The sequence below is a fragment of the Dinoponera quadriceps genome, unplaced genomic scaffold, assembly GCF_001313825.1.
Source record: "Dinoponera quadriceps isolate SergipeBrazil2010 unplaced genomic scaffold, ASM131382v1 scaffold545, whole genome shotgun sequence".
Lineage (NCBI taxonomy): Eukaryota > Metazoa > Arthropoda > Insecta > Hymenoptera > Formicidae > Dinoponera > Dinoponera quadriceps.
Window position 1 is genome coordinate 1 of NW_014554681.1, and position 16,922 is coordinate 16,922.

The 16,922-nt window shown below is 50.7% G+C and overlaps 1 protein-coding gene across 1 annotated transcript in view; it reads right to left on the reverse strand.

Moving 5' to 3' along the window:
- Positions 1-1,938: 1,938 nt before the first annotated feature.
- The window catches only part of LOC106740828 (one cut domain family member 2-like), a gene marked incomplete at its 3' end in the record, with an annotated part of 75,164 nt that continues 60,180 nt past the window's right edge, over positions 1,939-16,922 (reverse strand). Inside the window, exon 4 of the mRNA XM_014612259.1 lies at positions 1,939-2,011. Within this exon, the coding sequence (XP_014467745.1) occupies positions 1,939-2,011 (73 nt within the window). The remainder of the gene's footprint in view (positions 2,012-16,922) is intronic.

The following is a 16,922-nucleotide window of genomic DNA, read 5'->3' on the forward strand; positions in this document are numbered from 1 at the left end:
TATATATATAGATATATAGATATATATGTATATACGGTTCATACAGGTACAGCGAGCGTGCATGGATTCGTTGTATATACTGTCATGTATAGAGATCTCCCACCCTTGTGAGATTCGCTTGCCTTTTTCGAGCTGTCGATCGCTCGCACAGCTAAATCAACAAACGGAAACTCAGTCATAATAAATGCAGCCCGCCATCGCTCGCTCCTTCGTTTGTCTCCGCGCCGCCACGCGATTCCCGATTAATATTTAATCCTTCGCGCTCGAGGATGCGCCGAGTCGCACCTCCCCCCCCCCCCNCCCTCTCTCACTATCTTTTCCCTGCGTTTTTTAACGGATTCGCGATTCTTCCGTTCGAGATCGATTCGACGAAAGTGTCCCTCCCCCTTCCGAGCTACCCGATCTCATTCCGACGATGTGATTTAAAGATATAATTTAATTATAATAATTAAACGTAATTTGGAGGATTTTGTCGCGCGACGAATTAGCGGTGGAACGCGACGATGACCTACGGCGCCGGAGGGAGGTTCCCCTCTCGGAGCGCACTCTCACTTCGGTGGAGTCCCGCTCCGGTGGGGGGGACAGGTCTTCGTCCGCGTGGACGGTCACCGTCGCGCGTCCGCGTGGAAAGAGGCGAGTCGTGCGCGGGGAACGGGTCCGGAGTGCGACGTGCGCCGGGAGGACTTGCGTCCGCCAGACGTGCCGGAGGAAGATGTCCTGCGACCGAGGCCTGCGGTCGCGGGACACCCGTCGACTTCCGGCACGAACCGAGCGCGAGCCCCACGCGGCTTCGATCGCGCCTCCAGGAGCGAGTCCCCGATATATCGATCGCAGTCGCGCGGAAGGATCGCGCGGACGACCGGGACGCAGCGTACGCCTGCGTCGCGGTCGCGACGTCGTTCCTCCCGTCGTCGGCCTTGACCGTCCTGCCGAGAGATCCCGTCCGCGATTCCGATTTTATCTCCTCGATTTCAGAAGGATGAATCCTTCTCTCTCTCTCTCTCTCTTTCTCTGTCTCTTTCTCACTCGCTCGAGCGGCGGCTGCATGGAGGATTGACGAACAAAAACGTGAGAGAAAGAGAACACAAACGGACACGTGTGGAGGGGCGGAAATGAAGAAGAAGAAGAAGCTGCGCCTATAAAACGTAGACACATAATATCTGTACATATGCATGAGGTCGATCGATCGATTCATCCACCAGTCAGTCAATCAAAAGCAATTGACGAGAGGGCTCAGCCGGGCGATCGGGGGGAACGGGGTAGGGGGAGCGGGGGCGAACGGGGCGAATGTTTGACTGAACGAAAAAACGCAAAGGCAAGTCGTGTCTTCGGCAGAGTTGCGTGTCGTTGCGTGAGCAGAGAGAAGTTCACTTGTGGAGTTTCTTTTTTTTTTTCCGGGCGGGTGCGGGAGGATCGACGACCGGCTTCTCGTCGATTCTCCGCGCGGGGAGTCGCCCGATTACGCGTTCGATCAGGAGCCGAGCCAATTCGAAGGAAGCGGCGGTAACGCGCTCGTCAATCGGCGTTCCCGCCGATTTCTCTCGTGGATGAATGAATTTTCAGGTTCGCGCGCCTCCCCAGTTCGAGGGAAGGCCCGGTCGGAGAGAAAGGACACCGGCGCGCCTCGGTCGAGGCCCGATTCGTTTTCTTTGCTCGAAGAGGAGAAAGCTCCGAGGAGCGGAAGATCCTGAGGGGGACTCACAATGATCGGCGACTCCTTTCTATTCACGCGCATGTTATGTGTGTGTATATGTGCGTTTACGTTTGTTTGTACGCGCGTGTTTTCATATGTGTGTGTGCGTGTGTAATATATAAAGACAAAGGTCAAAGGTCAATGTACGTCTCGAACCATTACAACAATGTCATAATAATCTGGTTTAGAACAGTGTGGTTATCATAGGTGGAATTATTACGAAACACCGAAACTGAGAGACTCACAAGCAGGAAGAGGAGGGTGTTTTCCTTCGTTTAGAGTTGACCGATCTCACGTTAACATTGCGCATCTGGTAGTCTGCAATGCAAAACACACTTTGGTAGGGTCAGGGACGGACGACGGCCTTCGACGAGATGACGAGAAACGGAAGGCGACCTCTCTCCCTCCCTCTCTCTCTCTCTCTCCCTCTCATTCTTGACCTGCGATCTTTCGCTCTCTCTTTCTTTCTCTCTCTCTCTCTCTCTCTCTCTCTCTCTCTCACTCCCCCTCCCTTTCTCTCTCTCTCGTTCTCTCTGGTCGCCTTTGCAGAATTAATTCCGTCGGATTCGCGGAGAAACGCCGTCTGATAATCAAGTGCCGCCCGACCGGTCCGATATGTGAAAATCTTCATTCGTGATCTGTCGTTGAAGTTAGAATCGAACAACACGCGCTGACCAGATTTCCATGCCGGATTTCCGCACGAAGGGTGGCGCGGGATGCGCGCCGAAAAAGATGTTAAAAAAAACATACATATAGTCGTCTCGTTCGTTCATACCGCACGCGGCCGAGAAACGTCACGGATAAAGATTTTTTTTCTTTTTTCTAACGGGAGCGATCGCGCGCACGGCGCTTAATTACCCCGACACCGGTTCTCCCCGGTCGCCGTTCCTCGTTGCCGCGCTTTTCTCTTCTCCGTCCTGCACTCTCCGTTCCTCTCTCCCTCTCTCTCTCTCTCTCTTTCTCTCTCGTTCTCTCTCTATTTTCCTCTTGCTTTCTCTCTTTCTCTTTGTCTCTACTTTACCCCGACTCCGTCTCTATCTCTCACCCCATCTCTGTCTCTTAGGTCGGGGCGGCGCGCACAAACCCTCTTTCGTCGTCGTCGATTTTCTCTTTCGCGCTCCGCCGCCCCCGCCGCGGTGGAGAAGCGACGAACCGGCTTTGGCGGGTGTATCGCGACGAGCCCCGCTCGATAACGATTACATAATCGCGCGGAAGCTCGCATCGCGATATCCACGCATGCCGGTTCGAGCTTTAAAACGACGACTGCCGACGGGGAAGCCTTCGAGGAGCCCGGAAACGTTTGATTCGGTTCGCCGGCACAAATTAGCCGGCATTCGCGACCTCCTCGCGAATTCTTCAATCGGATCGGATGAATAATTAAGCTCTCCGAATGAATGATAAACGATTGGTCAATCGGTTAGTCAATAATAAACGGATGAGAATGAAAACAAATAAGGAATCGATCAGGATGAATGCCGGTCGCGATAAACCGTATCCTCGCTCGCTCGCTCGCTCGCTCGCTCGGCTGACCGAGCGCGACCGTAACTCCTTGATTCGCGTCCGGCCATTGCGCGGCAGTAACTCCTCGCCGGCGGTCCGGCCATGCGCGGCTGTAACTCCTTACTTAAACCGCGGGGCATCCCGACGGCGCATCGTCGCTCTCTTCTCCTCTCTCCCTTTTCCGTTCTTTTTCCTCGGCGGGGGCGGAGGTGGACGGGCATCGAATTAGCGGCGAGAAAGAGAAATATCGCGCGGGGACGTAATGGTACGGAGACGTTAGATATCCGCCCGCCATTGAAATAAAGAGGGACGCTGGCTGATCGGAGAGCAAGAAACGCAAATCAAGTGGCCCTCGGCGCGGCCACTCGCCTTCTCTTTCTCTCTGTCTCTTCCTCTCTCATCTCTCTCTCTCTCTCTCTGTCTCTCTCTCTCCCTCTAACTTTCTCTCTTTCTCGCTCTCGCGCGGGTAACCGAACTACGATAGAAGTCCACTCTAAATTCGAAACGAAATCAACGAGCCGAACCGAGCGGCCGCTTCGCGAAAGCGGAGAGAATTCGAGGGTCCTCGTGAATCTGTCCGGCTCGTGATCGGTCAAGCTCTTGATCCGCGCCTTTCTTCCTTTGACGCCCGGCTGGATCCGCAGGATCCGCATGGCCAAGGTGGGCTAACCTCGCGAAGCTACTCGAGGCACGCCCGGTGTACCAGCCCGATTGTAACGAGGAAAGGATCCCGAGGATCCGCAGGACCCCGTCGCGGATCGCCGAGGGATGTTTCTTTCTTTCTTTCCGTATTTCTCGCGAGAATCTTCGCGAGAGGCTCGAGGACCCGAGCGGCCGGGGTCCGAGGGTCCCCGGTAATCCAGCTGCTCGTTTTCGGTGAGACCTCTTCGAGGATCCGCGGGGCGCGGACTCGCTCTCTCTCTCTCTCTCTCTCTCTTTCTCGGTAATCTTTCATCGTAATTGCGCGACAATCGCGTCGTCGTCATCGTTGCCGTCATATATCGTCATCGTCATCGATCGCGATCGTCGACGACGCCTCGGACTTTCGCGTTGCTCCCCGCGGATGCGCCCGAGGACGCCCTGGCTCCTGAAAAGAAAAGCGTTATGTGCCTGCCGACACAGGATGCGGGGGAGCGCGTCTGCTTGTATGAATGCACACGTGTATGTGCGTGCGCTTGTGTGTGTGTGTGTGTGTATTACATGTACATATACACGCATCGGGTCTGCGTTGTTAATGCACGCCGTATTTAGTCCACGCGAGAGCGTGGGATCAGGGATGTAAACGCGGACGTAAGCGGGTATAAAAAGAGCTGAAATATCTGTCGAGTCCGACGATTTGCTCGTCGTCATCCTCGTCATCCTCGTCCTGCGCGTCCATCCGATCGTCGACGTCGGGATGCACATCGCGCGCCGCGCGCATGCACTTGCAGCCGATATATTTTCCGTTCGCCTACGTCGTCTCTCTTTTTTCGCTACGAGGTGGACGATTAAAAAAAAATACCATCCGAAGGGGAGGCTGTGATTCGGCAACGGCAACGGGGGAAGGGGGTGAGAGAGCGATCGAGACGCTTTTTGGGCCAGGACTCCGCGTGCTCCGCGCCGATTAGTCGTCCGGAGCATTATCGAATCGTGCACGCACGGGAGAAAGAGAGAGAGAGAGAGAGAGAGTGAAAGCCGAATCGATACGTCGATTCTTAAAGCTCTCCTTGTATTATTTCCGGAATTATCCCGGTATCGATGTTATAATGTTGTAATCAGACGTGGAATTAAGTTCAACATTCAAGAATACGCTTATTACCTTTGTATCGTTGCTAATTTTACGTAGCCCGCTTTCTTCCTTTTCTCTCTTTCTCTCTGCTTCTCTCTCTCTCTCTCTCTCTCTCTCTCTCTCTCTCTCTCTCTCTCCCCTTTTCTCTTTCTCGCGCATGCAAATTAATTCGCAATCAAAATTAAATAGGTGTTGTTACGAGAAGCTGAACTTATTATATATTATTTAAAATTTATACAGAAATAAAAGCGATAGACTCAAATAAATAATAATTCCAACACTGCTTAGTAAATATTTACTTGTTCCAAACAAAATAATTTCTAATTAAATTATTCAAGTAAAGTGTGTATATTGATTCCAATAAAATTTACTTAATTCAAGTAAAAATTTGCTAAGGAATATTGTAATCATTATTTAGTTAAATCTAGAACTTTTTTCTGTGTATTAATTTTACGCAATTAGAGTATAAAAAGCATGTCTCTCTCTCTCTCTTTCTCTTCTCATCCTTTTCGAAGGAGGAACTACGGCAGCGAGCGCAACTCTCTCTCCCTCATTAACCGACGGATTCCCTCGAAATTAGGCGCGGCGATCGCGACGCGTTTTCTCAGAAGCGTGTGCACGCACGGCGGATATTAATTCACCTGCGGTGTATTACGATCGGCTGGTACGATCGCGCTCTCGCGATCGGCTTTCGCCGTTCTCGATGAAAGCATGCGTGGGAAGAAGCGGCAGGACGGCGTGCCGTGACAAACCGCGATAGCGCGACGATGGAACCTTTTCAAGTTTCGAGTTTTGCGTCTTCAATGCCACCTCTCTCTCTCTCTCTCTCTCTCTCTCTCTCTCTCTCTCTCTCTCTCTTTCGCCCGATTGCTCGCCGCCGCCGCCGCCGTTCAACGTGAGAAGCCGCGACGGCGTTTTAATTAACTGCAAAATTAACGTCCCACGGTCGAATTGTTAATTAAAATCCCGCGGCGACTCATTGAATCGGCCGATCTTTCCGTCTCGCTCGTGTAACGCGAGAGCGCATCGAGTCGACGCGTCACGAACGAGACGCGTCGCGAACAAACAGTCGGGCAAACAAACCGTCCGGAGAGTGTCCGTCATTGTCGTCTTACCGGATCGAAAATACGGCGGCGTTGGAATAAAGTTGGGACTGTTTTTCCGAGTTCCTCCGCGCGCCACGCGCGACCCGGTTATTTTCAGCGGGAGGAAGGAATAAAAAATGAAGGCTCGCGTCCGTCACTCGCGATTCGAGCCCGGATGATTACTGGCCGTCATTTCGCCGTTTCAGCGTTTCGCGGAAAAATATCTCTCCGCGGGGATGTAATCGCGCGAGCGAGCGAGAGGGAGATATCTCACTCAGTCCAAGATGCACCGCGAGGCACCGGAGCCGTTGCGTTTAATGCATTCATTTATGTTCCAGCCGATCGCATTAATCTCCTTGCTCTCGACGTTCGCTCCTCGGACGCACGCGTGAACGGCCGGCACAAAGGCATCGCTAAACGCGTTTTAATTATTGAGATAACGCGCGCCTTTGAGAGTTTTCTCGCGATCCGGACGAAGGGAAAAAAGGAGAACAGGAGGGGGGAGGGGGAGAGAGAAAGAAATTGTTAATCCACGGCTAACCGAATGCAAATTGATCAATTAATTAGCCGCGCCTTCGACAGAGGTGGCTTCAAACGGCGAGACTATCGCGCGATTTCACCCGATGAAGAAATTTCCGCAGGAAGGTTTATCTTCGCTTATCATTACCCTTTTTGCCGAGTTATTTGCGATTATCGTTGCGCGCCTGCGACGACCCGGATCGCCCGGACGATCGTCCCGAGAATTCAAGGATTTACGCAAATTCGTTTGACGCTAATTTTATCCTCCCGCCAGACTAAGGGCCTCGGCAGAACGGTTGTCTTTTCATCTCGAGACAATATTTGATGCCCTAAATCGTTATCTAAATTATCATTCGCTTATCTCTTCTCTTTCATCGTACAATGGTTTGTCATCGATCACGAAACGAACGCGGCTTTTTCGACACAAGACAATTATTGTTACTTCAAGACTTAAGGCATGGGATATTGTCTTAAATCGATGAATCAGCCATTTTTCTAAGCCATTCTCTAACGCGAAATTAACCACCGACACGTGTCACGCAAAATTCACTTAATTTCGACCTTAATAATCGCCCTCTTCTCCACTACCGACCGTCCCTATCATCATGGACCCGAGAACGTCCGATCGCGCGACGACTCGGATCTCCCATTGCCGTAACCGGCGTTAAAATTCTATTCGGCAAAAAAAACTCACCCCCGCGTGGCACGACCCGGAGACCGGAGAAATTCCGGAGACACGAATCGAAGCCAATATCGAGATGCAATCGGCGATGTAGCGGACGACGAGAGAGGGTCGCGCGACGAGCTTCCTCCGGCCGCTGGAGAACCGTCAGGACGAAACGTCATTATTACACCGCCACCCCTCCCCCTCGGCCTCCCCCAAAGCCCGTCCTTCTTTCTGCGCCGCGTACCCTTGGCTCAGGCTCACGGGAGAGGGATCCCCTCGCGCCGCGCGTTATCGAATCCGATCGGCCGCAGAGAGTCGATTACCTTTGACGGAACCACCTGTTCGGCGTATCCTCTTTTTTCCTTAAGCGACGCCCGAATTCGTTTCATGGCTCGCGTCCGCCATGGCGCGCATACGCTATAAAGCGGCAAAGTGGTCGGTCGCGGACAGAGAAGCGAAGGGAGAAGAGCCGCCGCCGCCACCCCTGCCGGTGCAGCGCGGCTATGTGCAGCACGGAGGGTTGGGTGGACGTCGAGTCGAGGGGACGAGGAGACGAGGCGTGGGTGGTGAGAGGGGGAGGGCCGAGGGGGACGTGGGAGGAATTTAAAAGTAATTTTGACGTCGGAAAGAGTGGCCGGTGCCGAGAGGGCACCGACGGATCGTTACGGTCCTTTGATCGCGAATTAAAAGCTCGAAGTCGACAGTTTAGCGATGCCACCTCTATCGTGACGATGGGCGGTGGTGCTCTCTCTCTCTCTCTCTCTCTCTCGCTCTCGCTTTCTCTCCCTCTTTCTCTCTCTTTCTGCCCATTTTTCTCTTTCTCTCGTTCTATTTCTCTTTCCTTCTCTCTCTCTCCCTCTCTCTTTTCCTCTTTGGATTCTCTGGGCTCTCTCTGGCACGAACCCGGGTATCTCTCCGCTATCCCGAGCCTCCTCCACCTCCTCCCTCTGTCTTTTTCCGCGCGCGTCCATCCGCCTGTCTTTCTCTTCCACCCCCCCGGAGGCGCTCTCGCGCCCCTAAGCGCCCGCCCGCCATATTTCCCTGTCTTCTGCGGCCGGTTCGTTAACCTGTCTGCAGCATTTATTGGCGCTGCCGATGTAAAAGGAAGAGCTTACCAATAACATATTACTGTTTCAATCCAAGCCGGTGGAGAGAGAGCTCGCGGATAAATCCTTTGCCGAGCCCGTTGCGTCAGTCGACGGGAACGGGCCGCGTTCGGGCTTTTTTCCAGCCTCCCCGTTTTCGCCTGCACCCTCCATCCGCCCGTCCGCCCGCGCACCCGTCCCCCGCACCGCCCAACCCCACCCCCTGTTCCCTTAGCCCTTCACCGGTCTCTTTCACGAGAACCGGAGCATCCTTGGATCGCCCCCGTCGATCGCCGATTGATCTCCGCGCGCTTGTCGCTTCGGTCCGGCCGCTCGATCGTGCTGATTTCATTACCATCGAAAATTTAATTTAACTTTCATAAGCCCATAGCTTGCATGCCGTGCTATTAATAAGAGTAAATAGCGCACGGGCCGGCCGTGTTTCTTTCTAACTGCTGAGTCAATAATGACGCGAGGGGGTAAACGTGGGAAACGAACTTCGCAAAGGGCCGACCGGACGATCGGGCAAGTATCTCAAAACGGATTTCTTCCAACGAAGAGCGTAGGATCTTGGTCTTCGATACAATAGACGCAGATTGGAAATACGGTGTCTCGCTTAAATTTTGGGGAAAAAAGAATATTTAAATGTTAAATTTTCCGGCGAATTTTTGCGCGTCAAGATTTCTTACATAAAAAGTAATCACTTTACAGCGGAAAAAAAAATCATTTTGCAGCGTAAAAAATAATTATTGAGACTGTTGCGGTGACGACGCACCTTCGCGCTTGACTTATCCGCTCGAGGGAACTCGACCATCCGGCATGCTAATCGACGACTTCGCCACCAGCACGATTACCGGTAGCAACCGCTATTACCGCCCCTCGCCGTCCTTCATTTCAGCCCCGATCACACCGTAAAGATTTGTACCGCCGCCCTTCACCTCCTCCCGCGCAGCCCCGAAGGTACGAGAAAGAATCGCGATCGCAATTCGGCGCATCCGCAGCCGCATTTATCCGCAGCCGCGGAAAACTTGGAGGGCGGACGCGACTCTCGTGGCTTATAATAAATATTTCGACCGCGTCGACGGAGGGCTCGGCGGCAGCGGTGGAGGAGGAGGAGGAGGACGGTGGGAGGTAGGAAAAACGGCCGAGTGGGTGCACAGGGGCGGAGGGGAGCACGGTGGAGACGAACCCGTTTAGGCGGGATACGTTCGATTTTGTCCGAATATGACGGCTCGACGTTGCATACGTTGCCGCGAGTAAGTGGGGTATAGCTGGCCGAGAGAAAAGGGGGATGGCGACTCGACGCGCGGCGGGGACGAGCGACGGTGGACGCGCGGGCTGTCTGTGTGTCTACATATGTGTGCGCGCGCGCGCAGATCCGAAGGCCGGGGCTTTTCGGTCGAGAGTTTCGGCCGGAATATCGGAAAACGCCGAGTTAGAGTACAAGGGAGAGTCGGAGGCTTACCCGATATATATGCATATAAACACAATACCTTGCCGTTCCTGGTCGCGGGGGGTAGCACGCGCCCCCTGCGTCACGTGCACACACCCACGCGCGCCATCGCGAACGCGACCGTTCCATATGGCGATGCACACGCACTCTCTTTCTCTCCTCTCTCTCTCTCTCTCTCTCTCTCTTCTTCGTTCGGGGGGATATCCACATCTCCACCGGCGTATATATATTTTATATCCGTGGACGGGCGAGGGGGACGGAAAGAGGGGGAGGTCTTGCGCGGCGTAGCGTTCGCCTTCTCCATCGGCGGCGCGGCCCGCTAATCCGAAAACTCATGTATGCTCCGAAAAATCGAACGACGATTATTTGCCCACCCGCGTCCCCCGTCTCGTCTGTTTTCGAGGGAAAGATGGATGGGGGGGGGGNGGGAGAGAGAGAGAGCGATCGACGGGCGATCGAGCGGATCGACTTGCGACGATCCCGCGTATGGACGATTACGCGCGGGGACCTCGAATTTTGGCGTATCCGTGACGCGCGAGTCTCCTTTTTATTTTTCGGTTTTTCTTCTTTCTTTTTTTAGGGAGAGGGGGTAGGAGGAGGGGAAAAGAACGAAAATCGCGGGATGCGGCGCGCCTTTTTCGAGTCTACGTGCGTCATTTGCCCGTCGCGTTTCTCTCCTTTATTATATTACGGCCCGTATCTCGAGGATGTCTGGTCCCTCGCGAAGTCATTAAAAGTCAAGACTCGTCGCATCAATATTCATTTTTAACGAATGAACTTTGTCACTCGATTCCGAACGGGTGCTCGCAACATTTTTCTCTGCGCTTGGCGCAAAAGCGAAATTACTGTTAATGAGGTAATTCCAGGATACGCGAGAACTTCTTAAGAGCGCAATATTCCGATCAGACGACCGAGTCGAAATTTTGGTTCTACATTTAACTCCATAAATCCCGAATACTGACACTTGAACTTTCTTGTTCAAAGGATCTCGGAGGATCCTTTATAAATTGTTGATCCTTTATAAACTATTGTCCTATTTTGATGTTACGAATGATTATTTGGGTGGTGACATTTTCTCTACGTTGAATTGTCTTTAACTCTTTAAAATCTGATATAATTAATTTTGGATCTTCCCCAAAATTTCGTCTGTTAGTAAAATAATAATTCCGCCGATAATATATCAGTCCATCCTGAATGTAACTATATTCTCCATATGAATGTAACTATATTCTTCTGACCCGTGAAATAGTATCTTTCCTGCTGAAACGCAGTATATGCAATCTCACGTAAAGCCGTCAGCTCTCGTATTTATATAAACTTATTTGTAAAAAAAACGCAAGAATATTCTATTTATGAAAATTTCGTCCGATGTTCTTCAACAACTATGTTATAAACAGGCGAAAAATAAATATTTTTTAAGCAAAACAATTTTACAATAAATCCATAAAACGATAAAACAACTTTAATATTTCCTCACTGTTATATCTTGAACGTCCAATGTGTATAATTATGTATATTCAGAAAATCGTACTTCTCCGGTGTTATTCGGACGAGAAAAATGTCATCAGGAACGTCCTTTACGACGATCTTGTAAATTACACTCTACTCCAATGGGATCGATGTGTGGGCATCGAAGGGTTAAAAACATCAATATGAAAGCCAAAATTTCCTCTCGGGGGCGCATTCGCGCGAGCAACAGTCCGTCGAATCCTCGCACGCGCGCAATTACCCGAGCGTTGGCACTCGCGACTTCCGCCGGCGCGGATCGAATTTCCCGTCCGCGAGGACTCGTCGCCAACTGCAGGACGCTAATTATCAGTGCAGAACCCGACGGCGGCGGCGGTAGTGGCGGGCTTTTCGCGGGTGCATCGACCGGAAACGCGGCGCGGTTCGCGTCGCGCTGGCAGGTTTTTCCGGTAATGCCGCGACCGGGTTTTCAGTTTGCTGCGTAGCAGATTTCGAAATCCCTCAGTTTGATGAATGGCCGTGATCGCGACGCCGACGCCCGACGACCGACCGAGGATGGAGGGTGCGAGGGGGCATAGAGAAGGGGGAGGGGGAGGCTATGATTAATATGCATTGAAAACGACGACGCGTCGCGGAGCGGTACGTACGTGACGTCGAAATCGCGCGCGCCTCGCGGATCGTCAACGACGACGTTCGTCGCTCCTCGACTCCGCCGATCGGCCGCGACGATAAATCGTTTCCCGCCGACGAGCGGGTCACCCATCGCGCGCTCTCATCGACCAAGAAGCAATCTCCCCGATCTCTCTCTCTCTCTCTCTTCCATCTTCCTTTTTTCTCCTTTCTCTCTCTTGCTCCCGCTCGATCGTTTATTTGAATTTATATCCCGGCAGCGAGCCGCCGCGCTTTTAATCGCCCGGGGGCCCCGCACCTCCGACGACACGTGATTTCGTGAGATTTCGCTCGGGTCTGGGAGTCAAGTGAGCTCGCTCCGGCGCGATCGTTCTCTTTTTATTGTCTTCCCTCTCTCGCGTGTTTTGCATTTTAATCGCCCGCGTTACGTGCATTCCGTACATCTCGAGCGGCGTCCGAAATTGCGGAGGAATACACGTCATCGAACGGTGAAATAGCTCGATTGCAACAACAAGATCGCGCCGAGAAGAAGAGAGCAGGAGAGAGAGCGTGCGGATAGTGTTTTAATCTGAGGTATGTATTCAGTACCGGTGAGAGAGAGAGAGAGAGAGAGAGAGACAGAAAGTATCGTTTTTGCTCCTCATTAATCGTAAGGATTTCACCGTATCCGACACGAGGAGAATATTCAGTGCGCGAGAGTACAGTTTCGCGAAACTCTACGCACTGAAGAATCCGACCCAGAGAGAGAGAGAGAGAGTACATCCGCGTCTCATTATCCTTAAAAAAGAGAGGATCGAGGATTTCAAGAAGAATGTATTCAACGAAGGACGAGAAGCGCGGCGGCGGAGTCGCGTCCTTCGCTGAATTACTCCGCCGACGGATCGAATTTGATAGGCGGAGGAGAACATCGCTCCCCTCCCCCCTTCTCCTCATCTCAGCCTCGCCTTCCCTAATTATTCCCTCCTCTCTCGATCCTTTCGCAGACTTCTCGCGCCCTCCCCGCGCCCGCGCAGGGCAGTATAGCGTTACCGGTAACTTAATAACGATCGAAAAAGGCAGCGGTAACCGAAACCGGAAGCGCACGTGAACGAGGAAACCCCTTCGACACGGCCAAGTCGATTCCTCCCCTCCGCCCCCGTGTACGGTCCTTTCATTCTCGGCCGTCCCGTCCGTTACGCGAACTCGATACCTTCTCGGCGACCGCCGCAGTTTCCTTTTGCGCGCGCGGGTCACGTTGGCCGCCGGATAGTTTATGAGTTACGATTGAGAATATCGCGGAAAACCTACTCCGTTCAGCTCGCCCGATCTCCGCGGGAATTCGAGCTGACGATCGACGATTATTGCACGCTGTACTCCCGTTTTTTTCTTTCTCTCTCTTTCTCTCTCCCTCATCCTCTTGAGGAGGTGCTTTCGAGCTGCGCGACTGGTATGGACGGAGTCACCAGCGGCTTCCCTCTTCCCGACTACCAATCGTACGATTACAAATATGAAGTGCCGCGCGCGCGTTATCAGTGCACGTCGCCGTCGCGATTAAATGGGAAAAATGCGCAAACGTGAGGTACCGGAGGCCCGGAGCTTCGTCATCGATAACCTCCTCTCGTTGGAGGTGGAATGAAATCCGCGTTTAGATTGGATCGACGATGGCTTAGCAGATAGAGCAAGATAGATTGTTAAATAATACAGAGCGTAAAGCGGGCATCGCGAGTACGACGCAGTGGAAAAGAGATAGAGAGAGAGAGAGAGAGAGAGAGACGGAGAGAGCGCGGCCGTAATAAAATTCTTTCCCCGCGAATATCGTGTAATGGAAAATTTGCGAGAATCGCGGCCACTTCGTGTAATCGGCGGCGCGATCGGCAAAAATCGCCAGGAATTAGAGGATATTACACACGCACACACACGTGGCTACACACCCGGCCACACACGCGGGCGCAATCCCGTCGCGGGGGATAATGGAGTCCGCCACCCCTAAATTCCCGAGCGCCACCCCCTTCGGCGTTCCTCCCCGATCTTCTCGGAAGGATCGCGTGAGAGCGGAAAAGACGGCGTGTCTTCCCCGGAAAGCCTCGAAATAGGACAGTAGACCAAGGTCGAGGCTTAGAGGGAATATCGAGTAGAAGTTAGATTACGTCAGAGTAACGGCGCACGTCAGAACGCCGAGCGCCCATAATTCACTCCCGCGGCAAAGCCGTCGCTAAAACGAACCGTTCCGACAACAAACCGCGCTCGCCCTGAACGGCGGATTCTTCTCCCGGAGTAGACGGGGTAAATAAGAGAGAATTAGCCCGAGCGTGCGTTACCGAAGTGCCGAGGTCTACGCCGTTCGGAGTGATCGGCAGCTCCCGCCGAACGAATCGTTCCGTCAGAATAGCTCCGAGGAGTTCGCGTCGAATGTGAGAGAGCGGACCGCCGAAACATCGCGTCTGCGATCGAGGGATGTGCCGCGCCTTCGTCGAAATTTCTTGTCGGGGAGGGAGGGGGCGAGCAATCCGTCGAGACGTCGTCGGGCTGATTACCGCGAATTCCCTCACACCGAGGGAAAAAAGTGTCTGGTATCTGTGATTATAATTAACGCAACAGTTTTTATCTTGTTTTATCAAGTGACTAGAAATGTTTTTTCCCGTCGGTGAATTATATTATTATTACATCGTTATATGTATGTATAATTGTATGGTGGCATAATTTTGTAGTCAGGAAAACTATCTTTATATAGTCACTGGTGGTTAGAAGTACAGCAAATCAGTTTTCGTGGCAAAAGTCTGTTAATAACAGCAAATGTTTTCCATCGGAGAAGTCTAACTGCAGAGACAGTGTAAAAAGACATTATTTATTATCTTAATACCACTTTTAAGATGTTATCAATAACTTAGCCGGAAATATTCTTAATTATGTTTAATTGATTCAGTTTATATCGTATTTGAAAAATACACTTAATTTTTTACTGGTCAAAATCAGTTAAAGTATTAGACAAGAGAGCTAAGTGAAAGAGATTCCACTAAAAATTAGTGAATATTCATTGAAAACATTGTTTCACTGATCAAGTTAGTCACATTTTCACTGATTCAGCTTAAGAGAACAGGCATAGATACAAAGATAATAATTTTATGCGCATGCAGCTGCTCTGCTAGTTCCTTGTTGGAGCAACAAATACGAATTTGAAGAATAACTGTAATTTCAGCGATACCAATTACTTGTTTTCTCTCAGTGTAAAGCGTTGGTCGTTCGTTTGACGTAAGTTGAAACTCGTGTCACTCCGCTGACAAAATTATTATACCCAATTAATAAATGACGGTAATCTGTATCACACACGTCAGGTGCTGATGCGTAATTGCTTAAATACATTCCCGGCGAAATTAAGATTAGATATATCGGGAGAAGTATTCGATACTCTTGGCGGCCTAGACGTGTACGAAGGAGTGATCTAATTATTCCCCGCGGTCTGAATTAGCCACGCACCGATCTGGCACGCGGTATGTAATAATCAGTCACTTCCGTGATAGTCTCATTGATCATGTATCTATTCTCATATTGTCGCGATACCCCTATTATAGAATCCCGATGAAAGACATCCGCGATAACGCGGTCAGCTGTCACACACGCGCGACCTTCTTCCCTTCACCTCGTGGAAGAAGAATGCTCTCGGCCGAGTCGAAATTTTGGTCCTTTGTCCTAAATCTTGAATTCTACAACTTGATAGGAACTAAGGTAGCAAAATAGGCTTACACAAATACAGACACAACTTCAATTCTAATAATATAATGTAAGCCATACTTTGAGCTTCATGATGTCTTAAATTTTCTTTTTGGCCCGTTTTAGCGTTAAAATAGAATGATGAAGCATTAAAATTCAATCTGTAGAATTGAAGGTTCAAAAGAGAAATTTCAAAAATGTCAGTATCGTCAAAGTAGGTTTTTATTAGTCTGTGAACCATCTAAATAGGCGCAAACTATCCTCAAGGTAGTAATAGCGCTGAGAGCCGCATTTTCAACGGTGCATCAAGAGGCACTCGTAAATTTAATATTTATCAAGCAAAATTACGTTCCTATGCATTTATTGCGCTACTTAAATAATAAATGTCTATTTGAAACGAAATTGGAAGAGAGATATATATATACAATGTTACAAACACGAAGATATTATTATTTTTTATTTTCCTTATTAATTATATTTTTATGCATTAGTTGATCTAATAGAAATGCACAGATAACAGAAAGAGGTATATAAATGTTTAAACATGCGCATATGCACATGTATTTCACGTACTGTGAGAATAAGTTATGAATTTTACACATCACTTCAAAGCGAAATGATCAATTTTCACCCCCAAAAAATTGTTAATAATTGTGCAATTTTTGTCTAATGTCTCTGTATCAGTCTTTAATATCACATTAGTTTCTCACTAAGATCCTAAATTGGTTTAGAAAACGCTGCTTTTAAGATCCTGGTTTAGAAGAAATCACAAGTGAAGTTAAAAACCGGATGAATCTCGAGGAGCGCGTATAACAAAATATCACCTTCAGATTTGGAACATCTTAGCTTTCGGTCAATCGTTTCCTAATTGCGCCGATAACTAGATCATATTGAAATCTATATAAAGTGCAAGTTCCAACGAATTCTAAAAAAAAAACTCACTTTACGCTACCGCTCCTCAAGGGAGGCGTCAAAAGCGGCATCAAAATTCCGACTCGGCTTTCGACGCGAGAGACGGTGTTTTACGAAAGGACTCAAGGCTAACCGGCGGACGTCCTGTCGCCTTCCCGATCGATTGTTCATATTTAATTGCACGAGCGCGATCCCTGCGGGCTGCATCGTGACGTCGAGCGTTAAGACGTCCGAGCGAACGCCGCGAGGAGTTAATTTAGTTTGACAATCCGCCGAGAGATTACTATCGCGGTCCCGAGACCCCTCCCTTTTCCTCTCCCCCTCCGTCCCTCTCTCTCTCTCTCTCCCTTTCGCTTTGAACGCGCGTACGTACGTACGTACGCGATTACACGCGTGTGTACGCAAACACGCACGGACGGCCGTACGCAATATGTGCCCCGGCCGAGGGGGGGGGGG